This window comes from Alligator sinensis, unplaced genomic scaffold, assembly GCF_000455745.1.
Source record: "Alligator sinensis unplaced genomic scaffold, ASM45574v1 scaffold507_1, whole genome shotgun sequence".
NCBI lineage: Eukaryota > Metazoa > Chordata > Crocodylia > Alligatoridae > Alligator > Alligator sinensis.
Genome location: NW_005842889.1, coordinates 528,575 through 552,903, shown reverse-complemented (window position 1 = coordinate 552,903; position 24,329 = coordinate 528,575). Strand labels below are relative to the sequence as shown.

The 24,329-nt window shown below is 39.5% G+C and overlaps 1 protein-coding gene across 1 annotated transcript in view; it reads right to left on the bottom strand.

Annotated features, from left to right (window-relative positions):
• Positions 1 to 2,358: 2,358 nt before the first annotated feature.
• The window catches only part of LCP2 (lymphocyte cytosolic protein 2), a 57,097-nt gene continuing 35,126 nt past the window's right edge, over positions 2,359 to 24,329 (bottom strand). Inside the window, exons 6-21 of the mRNA XM_006035911.2 lie at positions 22,505 to 22,542; positions 20,477 to 20,675; positions 19,200 to 19,300; positions 17,307 to 17,376; positions 16,927 to 17,010; positions 15,942 to 15,967; positions 15,827 to 15,846; positions 15,616 to 15,720; positions 14,641 to 14,671; positions 13,997 to 14,009; positions 12,811 to 12,946; positions 9,200 to 9,249; positions 6,670 to 6,773; positions 5,752 to 5,829; positions 3,254 to 3,409; positions 2,359 to 2,608 (exon numbers count right to left, since the gene is read on the bottom strand). Coding sequence (XP_006035973.1) covers positions 2,486 to 2,608; positions 3,254 to 3,409; positions 5,752 to 5,829; positions 6,670 to 6,773; positions 9,200 to 9,249; positions 12,811 to 12,946; positions 13,997 to 14,009; positions 14,641 to 14,671; positions 15,616 to 15,720; positions 15,827 to 15,846; positions 15,942 to 15,967; positions 16,927 to 17,010; positions 17,307 to 17,376; positions 19,200 to 19,300; positions 20,477 to 20,675; positions 22,505 to 22,542 — 1,334 coding nt within the window. The 3' untranslated portion in view covers positions 2,359 to 2,485. The remainder of the gene's footprint in view (positions 2,609 to 3,253; positions 3,410 to 5,751; positions 5,830 to 6,669; positions 6,774 to 9,199; positions 9,250 to 12,810; positions 12,947 to 13,996; positions 14,010 to 14,640; positions 14,672 to 15,615; positions 15,721 to 15,826; positions 15,847 to 15,941; positions 15,968 to 16,926; positions 17,011 to 17,306; positions 17,377 to 19,199; positions 19,301 to 20,476; positions 20,676 to 22,504; positions 22,543 to 24,329) is intronic.

The following is a 24,329-nucleotide window of genomic DNA, read 5'->3' as shown; positions in this document are numbered from 1 at the left end:
TTTCTGTTTTGATTTGTATTTTCTTACAGAGATTTAAGAATGTTGCTGACCAAGAATTTAGCCTTGAAGCTGCAATTAAAAGCATTGATAAAATGTCCTGTGAGCTGAAGAAGCTAAATGGTAATTCTGAGTTCATTGTAAAAAAAAAAAATAGGTTCATGCTATTTTGTTGTAAAGTTATTTCTTCTTCCTAATAAAAAAAATAATCCTGTTTAGTGAAAAATTAAAGAAACAGTATTTATGATACATAAAAATAGGATTATCTTCGCCAAACATGGAAATACCTGTTATAATTTCTCTACAAATATGTTTTTAGTCTCCCAATTGAAGATTTGTATGGTAACACACTGGTACCAAACTTTATTGTCCTGCCTTGTACCAAAGCTGCTCTTTTTTTCCAAGTTATGTAACAATTGAATTATGTATATATAAAACATCTTTGCAGTAAAATTTCTATATAAAACCAATTCATACTTGAAGATTGACTTTTATCTTACAGTGGAAGCCCAGCTGTTACTCTGTGACCTGACTTTCAATTTCAGTCATCCTGTAAAGACAAAAGTATTAAGAGAAGTTGAGGAAAAGAACACAGATTTTAAAAAATTCAATAATTCTGTCCACTTTCATGTATCTTCTTCCATTAACAGTTCTTCTATTTGAGCTCTTAAATTACAACCTGGTTTTCTGCTCTCTTTTTTTAATGAGTTAAAAACGTCATAATCTAAAGTAGAAAAGTAGAAGAGCAAAATGCATGAATATTGTACTGTTTTGAGACATTTTTACTGATAGACAGCTTTAATTAAAATAATAAAAAGATAAATAATTGGTTCATAGGTTTTGTATTTTCTTCATTGTAAATAAAGTAACTAAAAACTAAATGTGTCAGGACATTGTATATTGTTATAAAGCATTTCATATCTTATAAATGATTTAAATCAGGCCTAAACAGGAAATGATCCAGATTCATAACTACCATCTAGTTCATTCTTTCCCAATTGGAAAATGGGAACTAGAACCAGGGGAATCCAAGTTGCACAGGTCTACAGAAGAGCATACGCTGATTACCTGTGGCTGGCTGCACTGTCTGTCCCAGGAAGCAGGCAGGGAAGAGTTAAGCTACCTGCCTGGCCACTTCTTTGGCAGCAGCTACCTCTTTCTGATCCAGAAGAATGGACCCCAGCAGTACAGTTGAAGCCATCTATCCTGAGGGACAAAACCCCTGAAGATAAAATGAGGAGGTCCTGATGTTTCTAGAATAGGGTACCTTGTACAGGTTATTGTGGATTGGTATTAAAGGGTGATATTAATATTTGTTCAGAGGTTTCTGTAGATGTTGAGAGAAAGTCTATCTTTTTCAGACTTAAGTCAAGGGTATATAGGAGATGACTGAACCCCTGTGAGTTCATTTCTTTTTTAACAGAAGACCTGGTAGTGGCTGCTCTATGTTTGCTTTTGTTCTTATGTTCAGTCTGTTAATACATTTTGGAAAGGGTGTTTATTGGTTAGGCTCAAGAGCCTAGAGCTCTCAAATTCTTCAGCAGGGAAACCGACTCAGTGTTAGAGGTCTGATACCAGCTAAGGAGAGTCTGTTCTTGCTATTTACAAAACCTGTTCTTTGAAGGGAAGGGTGGTAATATTTTAAATGGTATTAACATCCATTGTTGGAAGAATTAGGCTCATGGGGATAAAAAGCATCTTTAAATCGTGTAAAGGTGGGAGAGGCATGACATGGTAACACACAAGTCACATAGACCCAGATCACGATAGGCCTATCACCTCCTGAAATTAACAGGAGTTAGGCACCCAGATACTCCTTGAGGTTTTTGCTATTATTGTAAGTGTAAGTTTATAATGAGGTCTCTATTGAAAATGGATTGAGAAGAATGAGATTTTTATTAACAACTATTTAATTTATACAAGACAAGTCTAACGTATATCAATTTCCATAAAATACATGCAAGTAAACAATACAATCTTTCAGTAATAATAACAAGTAGGAAACACTGACACTGTGCTGTACAGCTATTGCGGACTGCATAAACAAACCTGATTTCATTTTTAAGGTTAATGTAATGAGTACCATAAACCCGACATGAACCTAAACCTGTGGCACATATCATGTCACTGACATGAACAATAGTTTAGTTTTCTTCCTAAGTTTGTGTTACAATGTAAATTGCATGAGATTCTGTAATTTGATGTGGAAACCATTTTATATCTACAACATGTTCATGTTGGATGTAGCATCTGTCACATAAACATATGTATGTATAGGAACAGTGGGAAGTAATAAATAGGTTGTAGTAAAAAAGTACTTTGCAAATTGGTTTTAAAATATATCTTAAAATGAAAATCTTCTTTTTCATTAAATCAAAAGTAATTTTAATTATTTCTTCATCATTTTAGTTCATTGAATAGAAATTCTTGAGGTCTGCATGTTCCTGTGGGCAGCTGATCCTGAACATGACTTTCATTAAGCTTCCTTCTAAGCATGTCCTGCAGCATATGTTAACATGCATTGGTTTCTTGAACCTCTATCTTTTCCATCAATCAGCAGAAGGGGTGTTTTTTGGAAGTATTGAATTATATCAGCTACAGAAGAAAAATCCTGAGGATTAAAAAACAAGAGGAAGGGGATGAAAAATGTTATCACAATATTTACAACTGAGAAATCTAAACCAAAAGTAATTATTTAGACCAGTGGCTCTCAACCCACGGACCACAGGCCACATGCTGCCCAATCAGCATGCTGCCTTGGCCCATATGACTTCCTGTTAAACATTTTTAAATGGATACACAGGAAGTAAGTTGTGTGGGTGCAGCCCACATAATACACTGAGAGCTGCAAGCATGGCCCACTAGGACGAATAGGCTGAGAACCACTGGTTTAGACTATGAATGCTTTCTTCTAAGTTTTACAAGTTGCTTTGCTGGACCAGGCCACTACATCATCCAGCACCGTTTCAGCTTTTTGCTTCTAGACGTAGCTGTCCCATACCTGATACCTCAGGGGAAACAGAACACTTCTAACCAGTAACTACACCTAATCAGCTAAGTTGTAATAGGGATATATTGCCATCTGTTTATTTCTAGATTTTGGGTCACTCAGTTATACCAGCTTGTATCTGTATCTCCAAAGCAGAAACTAGAATGAGAGAGAACTGCTATGGGGAGAAGCTGCCTACCATTCTGAGAAGATATAGACTGGAAGCTAGGTAAAGGGAATGCAGTGATGCCAAGAAACATACTATACCTCTCTTCCTTTCAATCCAGTTCCTAACATATAAATTTGCTCATGCTCCTGGTAACGAATCTGAATGTTGTACACTTTGCCTCTGTATAGTACCATTAGTACATATGGGTGTGTACTGTTTCTTCCAGAGCTGTCTCTCACCAAGAAAGTTCCATCCTAAAAGAATACACATGAAAAAGATTTCTATTTTTGACCAACATACAAGTTGCATATGCTTTCAAATGTGTTTGCATGTTCAAATATACATTTTTGGAAAGAGTAATTTCAACTAGGGGTTTTGAAGAATTTTTTTTAGACCACTTCTCTAAAGAACAAACAAAACTCTAACTAAGCCTTGCAATCTGATTTCTAAAAGGTCCTGTGTCAAAAGCTAGGGAAGAATAATAGTAATGGCATGAGAGACTGCCTGTTAGTAGGGGTGAGAGTATTGTTTCAGTGGCAAAAATAGAAAAACCTCAACTTGCTTCAGTTAGGCCAGGAGTTCATCCTTTATAGGTGCAAACCATTGTTTTTTTACTTGTGACCTATTTCTAAGTAGCATAAAAATGTATTTTATTTTAATATTCACCTTTGTGGTATGAATGTGATGATTTCTCCTCCAGCATATGGATGGAATCTTTTTCACATTAGACCTGTGTAATGGGGCCCCTTCACTTTTACTGAAGGTGAGAGGGAGGCGAAGTTTAGCTGACTGGCCCCAGCCCCTTAGACAATGGCAAATGGCCCCTGAACAAAATGGCCACCATCCTAGGTGCAGGCAGTGACTGATAGGCCTGGGGCAGAAGTGGAGAGTTAGGTGACCCAGGGAGTAGCAGCTAAGTCCAAGGCCTGAGCCAAAGAAGGCGGTCTGGCTATATGGGCTGCAGAAGGCAGAGCTTCAGGAAAGAGTCAGGCTGGGACTGCTCACGGAGGAAGGACTCCAGACTGCAGAGGAGCCAGGAAGAAACTCTGCACCACCAAGCAACAAGCTTTAAGCCTGTGTTGTAGTGTTACCACAATTTGTGATTAACCCTGGGAGGGAAGCCTCTTATTTTGAAAGCAGACACTCATTTTTTTTTCCATTTGCATTTAAACCTGAGGACCTGATGTGGCTGTAAGGGGTGAATTGAAGGTCACAGGAGTGCTGCAGGGGCACCCAGCTCATAGCCCTTTCATGGTCTGGGACACAGTGGGCTGCATCTGGGCAGAAGCTCAATCACTTTAGGAGTACAGCTGTTTGTCGGAAGACTGAGATATTCAGCAGCAAGGACTGGAGTGCAAACTCAGAACCTGCAAGGGCAATTCTAGTGGCTGAGGTGCCCAGAGCCAGCGTGAGGTGAAATTAGGGGCTGAAGAGCCCAGAGCCCACAAAGGTGAGACCAAAGGCCAAGGAGCATAGAACCCACAAGGGTGTAATTGTAGCTGAGGGGCCCAGAGTATGCATGGGGCAAGACCAGTGGATGAGGGGCCCAGAGCCCATAAGGGGTGAGATTGGAGGTGGGGGCTGGGAACCTAGGGCATGGCAGGTGAGATAACAGGGCAGAACCTTAAGAGGGAAGAAAGGACATCTGGGTGGGGATCCAGATGGCAGTAGGGAGGGGTAACATTACTGCCACAGCACTGGGTGCACTACAAGCTGTTTGAGCCAGAGTATCATCTTCATATTTCCCTTGTGTCAACAATGGTCATTAAATAAGAACTCAATGTCTCCTTTATAGTCATAGGCTACCTCTCCAGCCAGGTGATGAAGTTACATGCCTGTCTTTGTGGTATGTGTATGGGGGATAAATGTATTCCCTTATGGGGGAAAGGGCCATTTTAGGGACTCCTATAAATGTGCAGAGATCCTGCTCCAATATGGTGTAATTCCAGTGTGTTGGAGCAGACTCAATTACTGCTGGAGCATGGAAATTAGCCCTGCTCTAGCAGCCTCCAATGTCACGTGTATCAGTGTCCCTGCGCTGAAAAATGGCAGCAGGGCACTTTAAACTAAAGCTTGTTTGAGGAGTGCCCCACTGCCATTTTTCAGGGTGGAGATGCTGAAACATGTGATGCTCCAGGCACTTTTAATTAGTGTGGTTCTCGGATCAGTGCTAATTAAAGTGCCTCCCCCGCTATCCCAGAGCAAGTGTATAAATGCCCTAGGTGCCTAATAAGTAAAACAGAATTTGGACCTAAATTATCTGAAAAGGACAGGAGCTCAGGATTTGTTACTATGTACCAAAAATATCATCCCAGCATGTAGGTTATGTTAATCAGCATCTTAGTGGGTAGATAATGTACTAATACATTAAATTCACATTATTTTCTTTTCCTGCTGCAAATTTATCCTTTTGTCTAAATGCAAAAATAGAGGATCAAAGGACAGGGTGTTGTGATGACATATCCATTTATGCAGTTTTCACGTATACTAATAGTAGTCTGAAGAAAATCTGGGGTATGATCCCCTTGCATTCAGGGAAATAAAACTTTGCCCTTTAAACAAGTGTTAAAGTGTTTCCATTTTTGTTTATGGATACCTTGTTTATCTTCCGAAGAGCTCCTTCTGCTTCTGCTCGGCTGATGTAAGCAACATACCATTCTTCATTCAGCAAGTCCTAAATTTTTTGGAGATGCGGGGGAGTACAGCAGAGTACAAAAAGTTGGTCATCAGTGAATTAATTTATGTGAGGTTACAAATTTATACAAATAAACAGACAAGAACATTCATCGAATAAAGAAAAATTCTGGATGTATTTACTGAATATCTGAACATTTAAGATGCAAGGATGATAATATTGCAACATTCTTGGGTTTTAAACTCACTGATCACTTCAATACCCACACTCCACAAGGTGATTGCGTACCTTGACACATTGCTGGCATGGAAACTAGGGAAACATCATGGGCTCTAAAATGTTTTTTGTTGAATACTATATTTCTGTAACATTTGTTGTCTGTATGCCAACCAGGCAAAAATGTTTCCATTTTCTACCAGCAGTTTAGACTAGAGCTGTAACTTAATGTGAATCTCCTATCCTAAAGGTATTCACACAGACTTATTCTAAGTGAGCTGTCAAAAATAATAAAAAATTGATTGCTAAAGGCAGATAATCTTCAAAGAACTGTAGAGCACAATTATTCTCAGAGAGAATGATTATTCTTCTCTTGGCTTTACATGCCTTTTTTGTTAAAGGAGAACTTAATCCAAAGGATTTTAGAATACTTAGGGCAACTTTGCAAAACAGGAAGCAATCTATCTTTGTGTATTTTCCTGTTCTTTTCTATGTATTAAGAAAGCAAAAACATTTTGACATTGTAAGAGAAACTGAAAGTAAATTCCATGGTGTATACCATCAAATTATTTCTGAAAACTAATTTAGAAAAAAGGATGTCTTACAAAATTAGTTCTTTTGCTGTTCAAAACAATTTGGATTAATATTTATGACATTTTATACCTCATTTTCCTCTGTGTTCTGGGACCGGGCCATCTGTCTGTTGGGAACTGGTAATGGGGGTCTGCTATCTGCTGTGCCTCGTGAAGGAGATCTGTTGATATGACCTTTAAAATTCCATAATAGATTACAAGAAATCTTAGAAAAGAAACAAAGATTTATGGAGTAGATACTAGAACACAGAGTAATTGTCTACACCACTTTGAAGTGTAAAGTAGCCTGAAAAAGGGCAAAATTTACAATCTTGCTTAGTGTTTGAGAATCTGGTATAGGTATCTTAAAAGAAAGTAACAAATTGTTCTTGCTCAGCATGGCTGCCACTCTCCCAGACCTCAGTGGGACTCCAGTATCTCAAAGACTATTGCCATACTAGAAGTTATGGTTCTTTAGGGTATGTACAGCCATCATTTAACCATGAGAGTATCTCAAGTTACATATAATTTTAATATTTACAAACCACAGTGTTGCACTTCCACAGTTTATAAGATGACTTTATGATTTGTGATTTGCACTTTTTTACTGCCTTGTTAAGCAAGACATTTTCAATTTCCAGCTTTGCTTTATTTTTAACTTACACTGTTTTAAAAAAACAACCACGTTATTAAAAACATAAGAACATAAGAAATCCCATACTAGGGTAGACCAGTGGTCCATCTAACTTAGTATCCTATCTTTGGTAGTGGCAAGTAATAGATGCTTTAGAAGGAAATAACATGTACGGGGCATATCTGGTGTAATCCATGCCCTGTCATACCCTCCCTGACATCAGACATAAAGAACATAGTAGTAGCAACAATAAGTCTGCATATACCAAGAATAAATTTAGAGTTTGCTACTGTACAATTTTAATTCTAACTGAGGAAAAAGTTTCTCCCTGGAAAATTTTCCTCCTCCTGTCCCAATAAATATATTAGTACAGTATCGGAAACATCCAGTATTGTTCTTAACAAAACATAATATAATCTTATGGGGCCTTCAGAACAAATGTGAAATAGAGAGTTACAACAGGGTGGGCTGTTCCTTTAAGGAGGAACAGGCAGACTTGCCAAGAGAACTTATTCTTATAAGTGGGGCATTACTGGAAGCTTTAGGAACTCCCAGAAGAGAAAGGATACAAGTTGCAAAGGAAACAGCTTGTTGCAAGCAGCAGCCAGAGCAGAAAGGGGCTTTTCTTTTAGGGCATTTTTACATGTGCTCTGGGATGCAGCTCTGGGAGCTTTAATTAGCAAGCCACACTAATTAAAAGCTCCTGTACATCGTGTCTATCAGTGTTCCCATGTGTCCCCACATTGAAAAAATGGCAGAGGTATGCTTTGAACTAAAGTTCATTTAACATGTTTTATTTCAAAGCACCCTGCCACCATTTTATTCAGCATGGAGATGCACAGGGACACTGATACATGTGATGCGGAAAGCTGCTATAGTTTCTTTCTAGGTTTCTAGGGTCAGAAGGGACCTTCAAGTCTGACCCCTTGCCCTGGGCAGGAACGAGTGCTGAGATCATAATACCCCAGCCAGATATCTATCCAACCTCCTCTTGAAGACCCCCAAGGGAGGGGAGAGCACCACCTCCCTTGGGGGCCCATTCCAGAGCCTGGCAGCCCTAACCATAAAGTAATGTGTCCTGATACCAAGCCTGAACCTGCTCTCAATCAATTTGTGGCTGTTATTCCTTGTTATCCCAGGTGGTGCCCGGGAGAACACAGCCTCACCTATTTTCCGCTGGTTCCCCCTGGTGAGTTTATAGATGGCCACCAGATCCCCTCTCAGTCTTCTCTCATGGAGGCTGAATAGATTCTTCGTAGGGCCTGGCCTGCTGCCCCCTGACCATGCGAGTGGCCCCCCTCTGGACCCTCTCAAGGTTAGCCAAATCCCTCTTGAAGTGCGGTGCCCAGAACTGGATGCAGTACTCCAACTGTGGCCTGACCAGTGCTGCATAGAGGGGAAGGATCACCTCCCTGGACCTGCTTGTGATGCATCTGTAGATGCACGACAAGGTGCAGCTAGCCTTACTGACCACTTCCTCGCATTGGCAGCTCATGTCCATGCTAGAGTGGGTTCATTTCCGTTCTTCAGCAGAATCGAGTCTGCTCTGACATGCTGCATTTTCACATGCCTGTAGGAGCTCCTACTGTCTGGAAAAGCATATAAGATTTTGTTTTGTTTATGTGTTTACTGAACTTTTCCTTAGAGAGGTGTCTGAGGAGTTGATAAAGGAATGAATTCTGCAGAAGCTAGTATGATAAATGACCCACTTACAGAGTATTCAGAGATAAGTGGTTTTAAGTAATCGCTGAAATGAAACCGATACTTGAAGTTCTTCTATAATGGTTTAATAGACAATAAACCAAAATTAACAGGAAAATAAACCTTAAACACAGGGTAAGCACATTAAAGGAGATACCAAACAAAATGTTTCTATTAATAATGCATGTAGAATTTTGTATCTGTGATATAGACACTCATATTTACTGCACTGAAATAATAAAATATTATATTAGGAGTTAAAATGTAGGAGTGTAATTATACAAACCTAATTGAAAGCGGGATGGTAATGAGCCACCTGAAGACAGGCTGTTAGTACTGGGGAGGGAAAAAAGTGAAGATCAGCATAAATAGTATAACACAGAAACAGCCTATGACACATGTCAAAAGGAGTTATTTGAACTGGCATTTTTATGCTCTATGCTGTATGGACACAGCCTCAGATGTAGGGCATATCTCCAAAATCTTCAATCCTTTTTTTTTCTTTAAGGACCCATGAAAGATGAGGATGGCCCGCTCTACCCCCTATGAAAATCAGCAAGGTAATTATGCACCCTGTTTCTCCCCTAGGGATTAGTCATTCAGATGTGATAGAAGGCATAGCCTAAAAACACAGCAAAGATATCAGCATGGCAGGGAACCTGGGTTTTGACTCTAGTGGTCCTGAAATAGGAGTTGTAGTGCTGTTCACTTTCCTTTATTCCTTTTCCTTATCCATTGGTACTAGGTCTGTAAGAAGACTGAGTTTGGAAGTAGGTAATATTACCTCTGTATTTGACAGTCTTGCAACTACCTCTGTAATATTGAATCCAGTTTTGATGTCTATACTTCCAGATCAATGCTGATAAATAGGAGAGGGAGTAGACAAGAGCTATAAAAATCATTATAGGATTGGAAGACCTGGATTATGGTGAAAGGCTCTTGGAGCACAATCTGTCTAGTTTATCAGAAATAGATTAAGGATTGACTTGTTTGCACTCTATATGTGGAAAATAAATTCAACAGCAGGATTATCAGTCCAGCAGACCAAAGTACAAAAAGTTCCATATCCTGAAGCTAACAAATTCAAACTAAAGTAAGATCAACTTTTTTATAACAATGAATGATATTAGCCCTTGGGAGAACTTGTCAAATGTCAGAGTGGATTCTCCATCGCTAGAAAATTTTAAATTATCTTTGGATGCTTTTCAAAAGCCAATCCCTAGTTTGGAGATGGATTAATTGATGGGAATCCTGTGGCCTCCTGTCCCATGTAATACAGGAGGTAAGGCTTGGTGATCACAAGGGCCCCTTTCTATCTTACTCTATGAATTTAAAACACTTTTTACCATAGTTTAGGCTCCTTTTATTTTTCCAAAGCTTAAATTTGGGGGATCCAACTATATATATCTGAGGTGCATATTAGGGGTGTGCAAAACAGGCTGTATTCGATTTGGATTTGACCCAAATCAGGAACAGTGATTTAAGTAGTTGATTTGGATCACTGTCTCAATTTGATTTGGCCAAATCCAAATCTGAAGATTTGATGCTGATTCAGAGAATCAGTGATTCAGCCATAGACACATATTTAAATGTGTTTTTACATGCCTCAAGGTATCAGGCATGGCTCATGGACACTGAGACGGTGGGGCAGATGAAGCATCTCACAGAAGCACAGGAGGTCTCCCACATGCTGAGAGGTGGACCTGGAAGTGGACTGAAAGTACTCTGTGCTGCTGAGTGCGCAGGGCCACCCCCCCTCCCTGCACCCCTCTGGCTTAGCGATTGGCTGTGGAGGGACCCCAGGTGCTCCCAATACCCAGGAAGCACCAGTCACTGAGTTTGTCCCCCACACACTCCCCAGTGGGTGGACCAGGAAGTGGACTGGAAGTGCTTTTGGTCCATTTAGGGGTCTGCTGCCTCGTGCTCCCAAGGGACACTCCATCTCCCCCAGAATCTCAGCATTCACAAGCCACCTGGTACCCTGAGGTATGTAGAAAAAACATTTAAAGTTGTCTATGTATAAATCATCAAATCTCTCTGAATCAATTCAGAGGCTTCCAATTCAATTCAGAGAGATGGAAAGGTCTCCTGATTCAATTTGGATTCAGAGATTTGGCCACCAAATCAAATCAGCAACCAAAACTTCACACAGTCCTAGTGCATATGTGGTAATACTGCACTTTTTTTTTCTTTCATTCTTTTTTTTCCCCTTTTTTTGGCCTTTGGAGGCTCTGACTTGTCTCTAATTGTGAGCCTAAGAGAGCTGAAAATTCCACTGTAGTGTCTAGAAGCCCCTTTGAGATCTTAGAAGCCCTTCTAAGACCAAACATCATTGAGCTAGGTGGTGTACAGACAATATGGAACAGGCCCCTTCCCCAAAAGTTTACAATTTAGACAGGCATGACAGATGAAGTGTAGAGAAATACATGCCTAAAATTAGGCAATTACCAACTAAAGTATCCTAAAATAAGTGCCTAATTGAAGCTCATGACAGTTAGATCCTAAAATACTCTTCTCTAAAATATAGGGTCAGTCCTAGGGTCAGTTTTATTTAATATTTTCATCAATGACATGGAAGATGGGATAGAGTATGCACCCTCAGCAAGTTTACAGATGACACAAGCTAGGGGAGTAGGAGGACTGGACCAAAAGAAATCTCATGAGGTTCAATAAGGACAAGTGCACAGGCTTGCACATAGGACAGACCAATCCCGTGCACCACTACAGATAGGGGACCAACTGGCTAAGCAGCAGCTCTGCCAGAAAGAACCTGAGGGTTAGAGTGGAGAGTAAGCCGAATAGAAGCCAACAGTGTGCCCTTCTTGTGAAGAAGGCTAGCAGCATACTGGGCTGCATTAATAGGACCATTGCCAGCAAATCAAATAAAGCAATTCTTCCCCCTCTATTTGGCACTGGGGAAGCCACATCAGGAGCACTGTGTTCAGTTTTGGGTCCCCCACTACAGAAAGGATCTGGACAAATTTGAGAGAGCCCAGTGCAGGGCAACAAAAATGGTTAGGGGCCTGGGGCATGACTTATGAGGAGAGACTGAGGGAACTGGGCTTATTTAGTCTGAAGAAAAGAAGGCTGAGGGGGATTTAATAATAGCCTTCAACTACCTGAAGGGTGGCTCTAAAAAGGATGGAACTAGACTGTTCTCAGTGGTAGCAGATAACAGAACAAGGAGCAATGGTTTCAAGTTGCAGCAAGAGAAGTTTATGTTAAATATTAGGAAAATCTTTCTCACTAGGAGGGTAGTAGAACACTGGAACAGGTTACTCAGAGAGGTTGTGGACTCTATCCTTGGAGGTTTTTAAGACCCAGCTAGACCAAGCCTTGACTAGGATGATCTAGTTGGTGATGGTCCTGCTTTGAGCAGGGGGTTGGACTAGATGACCTCTTGAGGTTCCTTCCAACCCTAATTTTCTATGATTCTATAACCAGAAAGCTAACAAATTCAAACTAAAGTAAGACCCACTTTTTTTTTAAAACACGGAATGATCCCACAGGCTGTCCGATGCATGCTATCTGCTTTAGTGAAATTCATGGATATTTGGGACCCTGAAAATGCTGTGGGTTTCTGTGTGATAGTGGAAATTTCAGAGTTTGTGCCCTGGGTTGCAGTGGCAGCAGCAGAGGACAGACCAGCTGCAGTGGCTGAGCTGGCAGCAGTAGCAGCTGCCATTCTTGTGCGCCCTCTAAATGGAAGCCTGGGGCTGATGCCTTGGTCCCTCACTACTGGGAAAGACTACAAGTCAAGGGAGCAGATATAAAAATCTAACTTTAATAATAAACTCATTGATGTGTCTTTCTGAGTCTTTTAAAGCACCAACTTACTGCTGTTGCCCAAAAATAGTGAGCAGGTCAAAATGAATGAGACTAACTATTAAAACACACCTTTCTCCATATGCACCAGGCATACTGTTGGATCCTGATGGACTAGGTTTAGGTGGTGGTTTGGCAGATCTCGAAGGGAAAGTGTTGGAACTGTAGGGAGGTAAAGATAGCTGTGGCACTGACCTCTGTGGTACTGCTGTGGAAAGGAAAAATGAAACTAGTTAAAACTACCTAACAGGAAGTTAAATATAACACTCTTACAGTAACTTGTAAAGACAGTGTTACTGAACTAATACCTCCTAACTGCAGTTGACTTTTTAATTAGGTACAATTAATGGAGCAAATGGTTTATTAAAATGCCCTTAATAGGGATATACTAATCTCGATATGTTAAAGTTTTTTATTATAGTTTTGGAAGCTCTACTCTAGAAAAATGATAGTCCAACTTTAGAAGTCCTTTGGATAAAGTATATTCTATGCAGATCAAAGATAAAGCACTATAAGCAGTTCTATCTGTTATGCCACTGTTGACCATTGGATTTGAAGCTTCATTCTTCAGTCATGTTTATTTTCTGACACCGTCTTCTTTGTAAGCTTCAACAGAAGGATTAAACATCTCTTTTGGCACTACCCTCAGTATAGAGGACGTATCTACATGTGTACTTTACTATACAGTAGACTAATTAACTGCACAGTAAAGTGTCATCTTTTACACATGTGCAGAAATTAGACCAGTGTAGACCAATTTACTGCACCATTGGATAGTCCCATCAGATACAAGTACAATCTGATGGCACAATAAATTAGTGAGATTAAATGCATGTGTAGACAATGATGCAGGAGGCTGCCTCCAGCCCAGGGCTCACCCTGGAGCCCTCTGGCAGCAATACTACATGTGTGACTAATGCAAGCAGGGTTTGGCCCAATATATAAAGAAATAAAATATGATAGGTTGTATATTCAAACTATACATTTTTATAAAGAAAATATATTAAATTAACTGTTATTCAGTTGTAATGAGGATAAGAAACAAGTGTTATAATTGGCTAACTGAAAGAACTTTTGCCTTAATTTCATGTTTTGTGCTTCTGCTGATTAAATGTTTTTGTGATTTTTTTTCTGAGTTATTTGTCAAGATATAATATATTTTTATAAGTATGCACATATCTGTTAATTCATTTGAGATTTTAAAAACAAAATACAAAGAATTCCTTGATATATTAAATATATATTTTTAGATACTTACTCTCTTCTTCTTCCTGTAGAAAAAGAAAAAATGTTTAGAAGTTCATAAGATCACAACTGTATTGCCCATTAATAAATCTAAAAATTAGAAGTCAGTGACATTTTCAGTATGTAAGAAAACCAAAAGTAGCTGACTGTTTTACCCATTACATTGATATTTCTCTTGGAAATGCCATATTATTTTAGAAGTTTTGATTGTGAAGAAAGGAAATCAAAGGTCAAGATTTTTTTGAAATGCATAAGCCATAAGGTGTTCAACAGAAGATACCCTCAACATGCAGGGAGAAGATATTCAGCAGGTAGAAGCTGTCATAGTTCCCAGGGCAGAAGCAGTGAATTCACACTCTTTGAAAAGACAGCTCAAGTTAGAGAAGCCAAAACAGGGGTATGCAAAGCCAGTAGTGACTTAAAATTAATATTGGCCTTAATTTTTGCTTCTCTAATTTCTAAGATAGTGTATCTAGTGAATACACTGAACTTTGTCTGGAAGAACCAACTAAAAATGAAGGCCTATGTTAAGAAAGAATTATTAGTGTTTGGGGGTTTTTAATATATACAAGTGATAGCCCGTCTTAAACAGAGTTTATGCCATTTAAGTATATGTATTACAATTACATTAAAATATTTACTTTGAAATATACTTACATCAGGTTTCTTTTCTGGTGCCCAACCCTGCCTTAATTGAAATAAAAGAAGAAGAAAAAATGTAGATGGATGGAAAAATCAATCATTCACTTTCTCTCTATTTATACACATGGCCATAATTTTAGCAGAGTCTTCTGATTATATCAATTCTTTCAGACACAAAATTACACAGGTGTAACTTCTAATCTAGTTTCTTTTTTTGCTCAGATAGACACCTGAGTTCTTGATCTGAAATCATAACCAAAGGTGGTATAAGGCTCTGACCCTGTAATGAGCTCTGGACAGATGCAGTAGGCCATTTCTGATGTGCTTATTATAGGACTGAGGCATAGTCTAGCAGCTCTGCATTGGTGACTGCATCTGCAATCTTTGATTCCCAGTAGTGGAGTTGGAAACATGATCTGGCCTTTAAATTCATCTGAGCAATGAAAAAATATTGCTCCCTTGGAACTTTTATCCAGTGGTGTAGTGTTTGACAGTCTTGTATAAGGACACATGGTTTCATTTCTAGTATTTAAATTATGCTGGTCAGTTAATAGAACACATTTTTTCTTAATAAAACATAAGACCCTATTTAGAAGCTGGCCATGAATGTAGGGACTTGTAGGGTAGCAGAACTGAGGAGCTGGGGAATGGTTTAAACCTTCCTCTCTCCTGTATGCTATAAAAGGGATATGGGCTTGCGTGTGGCAATGTGGATCATGAGACGGAGGTTTCTAACAAGAAGCCCATCATGGAGAATGTTCCTCTTTCTCTGTGATACATTGCCCTTCACTTTCATGTTTGTAGTAGGCCCTTAAAGTACAGGGCGCTTTTTTTTTCTTTTACAATAAGGAATACAACTCATAAGCACTCCTGCAGCATTTACAGGTATTGGTGTTTCTGAAGAGATTCATTACATTAATTTATGTAGCATTTTCATTTTTGTTGTTGTTGTTCGTATTTGAATTTAACATAAAAAAAAATTATTCTTACCTTATGGGTGGTAACTTCCTTCCAGGGGTTGGGTGACCTCTTTCATATCTCTCAGTTGGTGGTATAGGAGGTTTTTGTATCTTTGCTAACTGCTCCCCCAGAGATCTATAATATGAGAGGTATGTTGTGAGATCAGACATTATTTAATATAGTATCATTTGGTAACCCCCATAATGCATTTATGTATGTAACCTGTAGCATAAATTCTTACCTTAGATTTGGTGTCAGAGACTGTAAAAAACAGTAAGGAAAAGTTAAAAGAACACATAAGTATGTTTCAATGGGGTTGAAATGTACTAATAAGTACCAACCAGAAGTCCTCTTACCTTTTCAGGAAATGGTGGCCTCTTTCCTGAAAAGAATAAATATTTTTTTTCTAAAAACAAACTTAAGGTAATCAATATAAAGGTTTCTAAAACAGTGGAGGCTCATAAGGTCAGTCTTTGACTATCTTGTTTGCACAGTGAATTTAATGGATTCAAAGACCCAAGTCCCCAAAGATGCAAGTGCAGGAAAAGATACTTGGGCTCTGAATCATGACAGTCTTATGAAGTTATTACAATGAATAATTTCTCACCTGGTATATAAAGTTGCATCTCATTTTCAAATTATTTTCTTTTATCTTCAGCGTTGTTATTGGCTCTTTCATGCCATTAATTGATAGATTAAGGAGCCATTAATATTAGCCTTTTCTTAAAAAATGTAATGGCATCACATTTTATGTCTACAATAGTCATTTATTTTCTTGTCCCCAAATAAGTTTTATAACTCCCTTCTGAATTCTCTTAAATTTCTCAACATTCTTTTAAATACAGACAGCAAACCCGGATATAGTATATCACATCACAGAAGTAGTAGTAACAATGCTGTATTATCTTCTCTCTTTTCTTATACCAACGATTCTCAATAAGGGTGCCACAAGATCCTTTTAAGGTGTATTCACAAGATTAAACCCAGAGATTTCAAATAGGAATCCATATTATCAAAAGCATTCTGACCTGTCAAGGTCTCTCTGAGTTTTTTGCAACAGAAAAATTGCTCTGTTTTTCCATAGTCAAAAAACAAGTGCTAAGACCTGGCATTTTTTGAGGGGTGCTTTGAATCAGAGCAGAAAAATCAGTTTCTTTCTTAAGACATGAACTGTCTTGGATTTTGGAAGGCTAATTTTTAGGAAAAATGGTGTGTGGGGTATGCAAATATGGCATATTAAAACATGTTCCGTGGGAAAAAAAACTTCTACTAATAAAACTTAAATTGACAAAATTGAGCAACAAACATCAGCAGTTGATATGATGGTAATAAAATACTGACCTGGTACTGGGCTCTCTCTTTCATATGGTGGCCCAGGACGATCCAGTGGGGGTTTTGTGCTTCTGTCTATAGAAGGGGCTGGGGCTAAATAAAAATATTGTGTAAAACTAATGCATAAATGCCATACAGAATAAAGTATATACCATATCTATTGTGTACTGATTTCCCTTCTTCAAATTAAACAATACAATAATGTAGTTAAAAAATACTGGAAAGAATAACCAGGAGGCAGGCAGAGATTAAATTGTATATTTTTTCAGAATGGGATATACAATCCATGGCAGATTAGCAGGTAGAAAGAACTACTAATATTGCTATAGCTGGAGACAGTTTAAATGTGTGCTAGGCCATAGCTTAACCTGAGACAAGCTTGCACTTACGTTTTAAAGGTTTGGTGCTTCTATCTCTAGTCACATCGTTATTGCTTGATGGAGGAGGGAAAGATGGCAGCTAAAATAAATTGTTTTATGAATGGTTAAAGTTAGTCTCAGCATTCCCATTCTATGTATAAGTCATTCTCAAACCCACCACATCACAGCTGTCAGCCTTTGTGTCCTTTAGGATCTAAAGGCCCTTTGTGCTCTGCTGCAGAAGGTTATCCTTTTTGGCAGCTGTACATCTATCTATGTGCTGGATGCAGAAAACACAGTACAAGGTACCTTCAAAGATAGGCGTGAGCAAGCCAGGGGCAGTAGGGAAGAACAGAGAGAATGGTCTTACATCTTGCAATTTTGGCCTTAATGCAGCTGGGGTATATGATAGACAGTACACTTTGTATTTCTGGTAATAGAATTTTGAGGAGAGAAATGCAGGGCCAGGAGGGCTAAGCAGTAGGGATGTGTCAAGCTTCAGTCACTGATTCAATTCGGAGGAGATTTGGCCTGTTTCAGTGGCCAAATCTCCAAATCCAAATTGAGTCAGGAGACACTTAAATCTCTCCAAATCGAATCAGAACCCTCTGAAATGATTCAGAGAGATTTGAAATATTCAACGATTTGGACATAGACACAGTTTTAAATGTTTTTTATACATACCTCAAGGTACCAGGTGGCTTATGAATGCTTAGATTCTGGGGCAGATGATGTCCCACAGGAGCATGGGAGGGTCCCCGGCATGCTTGGCAGCAGACCTGAAGCACTTCCAGTCCACTTCTGGGTCTGCTGCCAAACGCGCTGCCCCCCTCCCTCTCTCCATGCTCCATCCACCCCACCATCGCAGCGTTAATGAGCCGTACCTAGTACCTCAAGGTATGTAGAAAAAATGTTTAAAGCTGTGTCTATGTCCGAATCTTCAGATTCAGCCAAATCAAATGGGGGACAGTGATCTGAATCAATGAATCAAATCACTGCCCCGATTCAGGTAGAATCCAAATCTGAATTGAAGACAGCCTGTTTTGCACACCCCTACTAAGCAGCCTAGAGGGGGCATAGGAATCTATAGGACATTGAGGGAGCTTGTGGAAGTTGATCTACCAAGTTATTCCTTCTTATTGGGAGGACTGAGACCAAAGATAAAAGTGTGTTTCCACTTGCCTCAGAAAGGATGAAAATGCTTGCAATTAAGCTTGGGTATCTTCAGACACCTATTCTGTGCCCCAGTTTTATATGGATTTCAAGCAATACAGCAGAGGTATAGAACAGAAGTCTTGACAATTCATACCACTTGTTAGGAGCTTCCATGTTTAGTAATTAACTTGTGTCCATTGTGGCTTTCATTTACACTTGGGCTAGAATACTGAGATACTGCACGGCCAGATTTATGCAGAAAAAAATGGTGTCAAAAGTTCTGTTACTGCAATGGCTGTTAGTGGATTTGAACAATATGAGAAAATTGTCCAGTCTTCAGCAGAGGAAAAGCAATGAAGGGACTGTTACCTCTCACATCTTTCTTATCTTTGCCTGCTTCTTTGCAGATCAGTTCAATTCTCACTTCTTGAATATCATTAAGGACCAGAATTTAGAAACACTTATACCGCTATTTAGTCCCATGGAATTCCCTGGGATTTGAATAAGAGTATATAGGGTTGGGCCTGCAAATCTGCTACTGGGGTAATCCAGAAGAATCTATTCAAGGCTGAAGTTTTCTTGAGAACTGACAAAATTCTCACAATGTAAATGGCAAAGCTCTACTGGCAACCAGTTCTGATTTTTCTCACAAAAAACATAATTTTTATAGAAATTAAGTGCATAAGTTTTCATGTTGGATATGATAATATACCTGGACCTTATATGAGGTGCTGAGTAAGGGAGCTAATAAAAGGAAAAGAAACATACAGGAAACCCTCTTCCTCCATAGGGTGATGGTGTGGGAGATGAACCAGGGCGTTGTGGTGGAATAGGAGGCTGGAGAGATGATCTAGCTGTCGTAGGTCTATCTAAAAAGAAAAATATATAAACTAAACAACTACACAAAAGGGTTATTTCATGTATCTGCTACTCAGTCTTATAAAAAAAGAGGCCTCATATAAACTCTCATGTTTTCTCTTAATGTACTGTAAACTAAATATATGGTTGCTTTATTTACCAAGTCCTCTTCAGTCCTGATGGATAAAAATGTTAAGCCCAATTTTCTACCATGCACATGTACTACTCAGTCCAAACAGAAGTGTTTTGCAGGGATATAAATAAGTTGTGGGTCAATGGAGAATCAGCTCCAAGAAATTATAACTGCAGAAAAGTGATTCCACTTAGACCTGTTTTCAGTGGATGCTTACAACTCTTTTGTTATAACTAACTATCCAGGAGTTAAATACCAAAACAAGTAAAGAAAGTAAGTGTGTTTAATTCTATGCAGGTTCCAAACTAATTGTTACATGTTGCTTACCTGACATTTTACTGTATATGCGTATTCAGTGAAAGTACTTATGTGCATAGGTGATGCTGCTGAACACTGTACCCATATAGCACACCACTGAGATCAGGAATAAGAGGATGTTTCACTTTTAATCTTTGATCACTCTTTGGGCTGTCTTCTATGACTGCCAGCTGGAAGCATGGTGAGTTTTGTGACATGCACAGTATTTGTTAACCTTCCCAATTACATGCATGGACATTGGCTGAAATGGTGAGCTAAGCTTCATGGCTGCTTACAGACATTAAAAAAAAGGGCTTGACTGGAAGAAGCAGAGCTTTAGTTTGACCTGGCTCTGCAGCAGCTTTATAGATCAAGCACTTCAGCAGGGCTTTTTGGTGCTTTTATCTAAAGCTGATTCAGTCATCTATTAGATAAAAGCACCAAAACCCCACACTAGAGTGCCTGATCTATACAGTCACTGGGTGAGCTGGGTTCAACTAACACAATGCCTCTTCTGGGCATGCACTGGACTCAGTATGGGGCACGTGGAGTTTCAAATAAAGCAGCATTTGGGGGTTTTTTTTAATGTCTGTAAGCAGTCCATTAGGCCAGACAACCATCAGGTTCTAGTAAGTCAGTGTTGTTACAAATGTTGGCATGAGTTGTATTGTTGCTTGTGAGATGATACCCTATAAATCCCATTACCAACCCCATAAGACATCCAGTCACTTACATAATCGCACTTTGTTTTACTTACCTATATAGTCGGTGTTGCTTGGAATTGATTTGGCAGGAAATATTACATTATGGTGTGCTGCATCATTGGACGGAGGAGGTTCATAATCATCACTATCAGGTCCTGCTTCACCTGGTTCTTCACTTGGAGACTCATAGTCAGCTCCATCATCCTGTTCATTTTCATTATCTGGGCTCTCATAGTCATCTTCTTCTTCATCCTGTCATATGTGAGTGAAAACCTGATGTAACCACTGGATACTGCATGGCTTAATAAAAATCTCTATAAGGTGTTGCCCTTCACCATAGAACAAAGGTTCCCAAGCACCAGGCTGCAGCCTGGTACCAGGCTGTGAAGGGTTGGCTGCTGGGTCATGGCATGCCCCACCCCTGCTCGGACACCCATCTGTCCACCTGGGCAAGCAGCTTCTGTTGCCAACAGTCACATGTGGGGTTAAAGTTGGGCAGCAGTGCAGCCCTGGGTGGGAGACAACCAACTCCATGCAGCCTGTCCCATTCCTGTGCCAGGCTGCAATATAAAAAAGTTGGGAACCACTGCCGTAGAAGATACCAAATCACACAGGAACGATTTGATTCTTTACTGAAATGCAGTGGTGGGATGCACTGGTGGAATTAGCCAGTGGTAATTATTTACAAAAAGCATATAACGCTTTTTGTCTTAAACTGTGGTATCTTTTCACAATAGCAGCATTAGCTGAAGTTTGAGATAGAAAAGTTACCCATTTGAATTTTTCTTTCCTATGTTCTTATACAATTTCCACCACCTTAGCATTGGAATCACATAGATTAATATTTTAATTCTTAGAAAGAATGGCATAAAACGGTACAGGTATAGGACCTCACTTTTACATCTCATCCAAATGGTGGTATTTGAAAGTAATAGTACCTCTTGGGAGCAAGTTGAGGCATTCATTCAGTGGTGGCATGATCAGTAGGCTGTTCATCTTGTTAACATCGTTTCCTAAAGCACCTAGGATTTTGTTTGGAGTCTTATAGCCCCGTATTAACCCAGACTAATTTGTATATTCTGTAACTTATAACAGAATTTCAGCCCATGGTGACGTGACTCTAGCTATATCAGAGTCAGTGTAACTTGTTACTGATATAAAAAGGCCATGATATTAAGCTTCTGACAAGCTTCTAGAGTGGGAGTTGCAAAAATGCTCAGCATTGACCAACCTTTGACTCTCCTGAAGGCAGTGGTAAAACTGCCACTTGTTTCAAGGGAGAGAATTGCATCAGCACTGAACATTTTTAAAGCTGTGTCATAATGTCTCAAAACACTGGTGCTGGCTCCAGGGCTAGTCAGTATTGCACAAAGTAAGAGTGTATGTTTCTCAATTTGTTTATATTCAGCCAACCAACTGAGGTTTCTTCCTGTTATCTTCCTGTTACATTTTCCATACAAAAAGAAGGTTAAATGCATAATTTCAGTCTAGATGTTTTTTTCCATGATGGGGAACAAAAAATGGAGAGAACAGATACAAATGATTTATGATAGAGACAGTGACTCACTTTTGTACATGAAGAGAAGCATGTAATGGTGGCAATGTTTTCAGCTGGAAAATGTTTCCTTCGACTTCTAAAGATGCAGATCATAATGGCCAGAATGGCAACATTTTTTTTTTTCGTTTAAGCTACAAAGCCACACTTTCTTTACTAATCATTGTTTCCAAAGGAGTGAAATATAACTATAAAATATGGCTATAAATCCATCTGAGCAAAGCGCAGGCTGTGATCTCTTGATCCAAACTGAACCTAGAATTAGTGCTACAATCACAAAGCTTTTTTGCGGGTTTTTTTTGTGTTTTTCATTGCTGATGTCAGAGTATTAGGCATAAAACAGCTCCAGTCCTCTCTGCCTTCTGTTCTCCCCTCCCTGTCCCCAAACAACCTCAGAATTTTCCTTTGTTTCTACTTCTGCTGGGAAGGAGGGGAGGGAGAGGCAGTAAATGATAGAACTTATGATAAAATTTAGACCACAGGATCTGCTTTTGTGGGTTAAGTGTATGAAAATAATAATACTTACAAATGAAGACCAGCCCCCATCCTCTTCTTGACTGTATCCTGTGTAAGGAAACATATTGGTGGTCCTTCATTAGCACATCATGTTGGCTTTAAAGTATTAAAGTTTCATCTGATAAAAAAGAGATCCAAACAGCAGCTGAGCTACCATTAATATGCCACAATAACAGGCCATGTTATCCAAATGAAAGCGTGCACGCAGTTCCCACAGATGCCAACAGGCATTTTGTACACAATTTAGCAGGGATGTTCTCAAAGATAGTAGTTGGTTTAGCAACCTTTATGTAACATGATACATGCTATTACCTAAAATGTGCCCTGCTCTTCTGGATTTAAATGCTAGCTGAAGTGTTTTCAAAACTGACTCAGCTCTTGTAAGTGTCCTTTTTTGTCTGTTTTCAGCAGGCCTAATCTTTGGTAGGGGGGGAAGAACAGGTGGCACTGTGGAAACGCAGGTGCTCTTGGCCCATTTAATAAAATACTTGAAATAAAATCTGAGTGAGAGACTGTCTAGCCAATAATGAGCAACTGTTGCAAGAAGCAGGACATAGATACAATGGGGAAGCATTCATGTAACTATCTCCCTACTTCCTTTTCCTCCCTCACACTTATTTTTACTCTTAAAACCCTTTTGTTTACTTCTTTTCCTTTTGCTTTCCTTTCATCCACTTTATCACTTTTTGCAATTTTCACTTCTTGTCTTTCCCAACTCATTCATGGCCTATTGCTTCTTCTTGCCCTTCACCTGCTACTTTACCTTCTTTCAGTCCCTTTCCACTTTCTCCTCCTGCATTTCACATTTTCTCTTGCCTACTTCTTTCACACACACACTCTTATCTGTCTTCCCTCTATTGTTATTTATGATCTTCTCATATACATGTTCAAGAAACACATTAACATAGCAAGGCCAACATGAATGTGCTTCTAGTCTCATGGGTGCAATGCATGAGACCCTTCGGAGATTCTCCCTGCCAAGTATCTTCTTACTCAAGTGCTTATTGATGAAACCTTCTTTTAACCATAACTCTGAGATAAGAACCTTATAAAATTTAAGTATTGACTAGCATAACATGCTTGGCTTGGTAACACAAATGAGGGCATTTCTAACTGGGAAATGAGGTTTGGTTCATGCTCATCTCTGAAAATCAACACTAACTTAGATAATTTAGTTGTAGTTTAATCATGGAAGTTCATAGATTTCATAGACATTAGGGCTGGAAGGGACCCCGGAAGATCATCAAGTCCAGCCCACTGCCCAAACGGCAGGAAGTCAGCTGGGGTCATAGGATCCCAGCAAGATAAGCATCCAGTTTGCTCTTAAATGTGTTCAAGGTAGGCGCTTGAAACACCTCCGGTGGCAGGCTGCTCCAGACCTTGGGGGCTCGGACAGTAAAGAAATTCTTCCTTATGTCCAGCCTGAAACGGTCTTGTAGTAGTTTATGACAGTTCGACCTAGACGTCATCCCTTGGGGCGCTCTGGTGAACAAACGTTCCCCCAGATACTGGTGGTCACCCCTGATAAACTTATAGGCAGCCATCAGATCACCCCTGAGCCTGCGCTTTTCCAGGCTAAAGAGCCCCATGGCTCTCAGCCTGTCATCGTAGGGTCTGCTCCCCTGACCTCTGATCATGTGTGTGGCTCTTCTCTGGACTCTCTCAAGCTTCTCCACATCCTTTTTGAATTCTGGAGCCCAAAACTGGACGCAGTACTCCAGCTGCGGCCTCACTAAGGCCGAGTACAAGGGGAGAATGATGTCCCGGGATTTGCTTGAGAAGCATCTATGGATGCAAGCCAGCATTTTGGTCGTTTTACTAGCTGCAGCATCGCA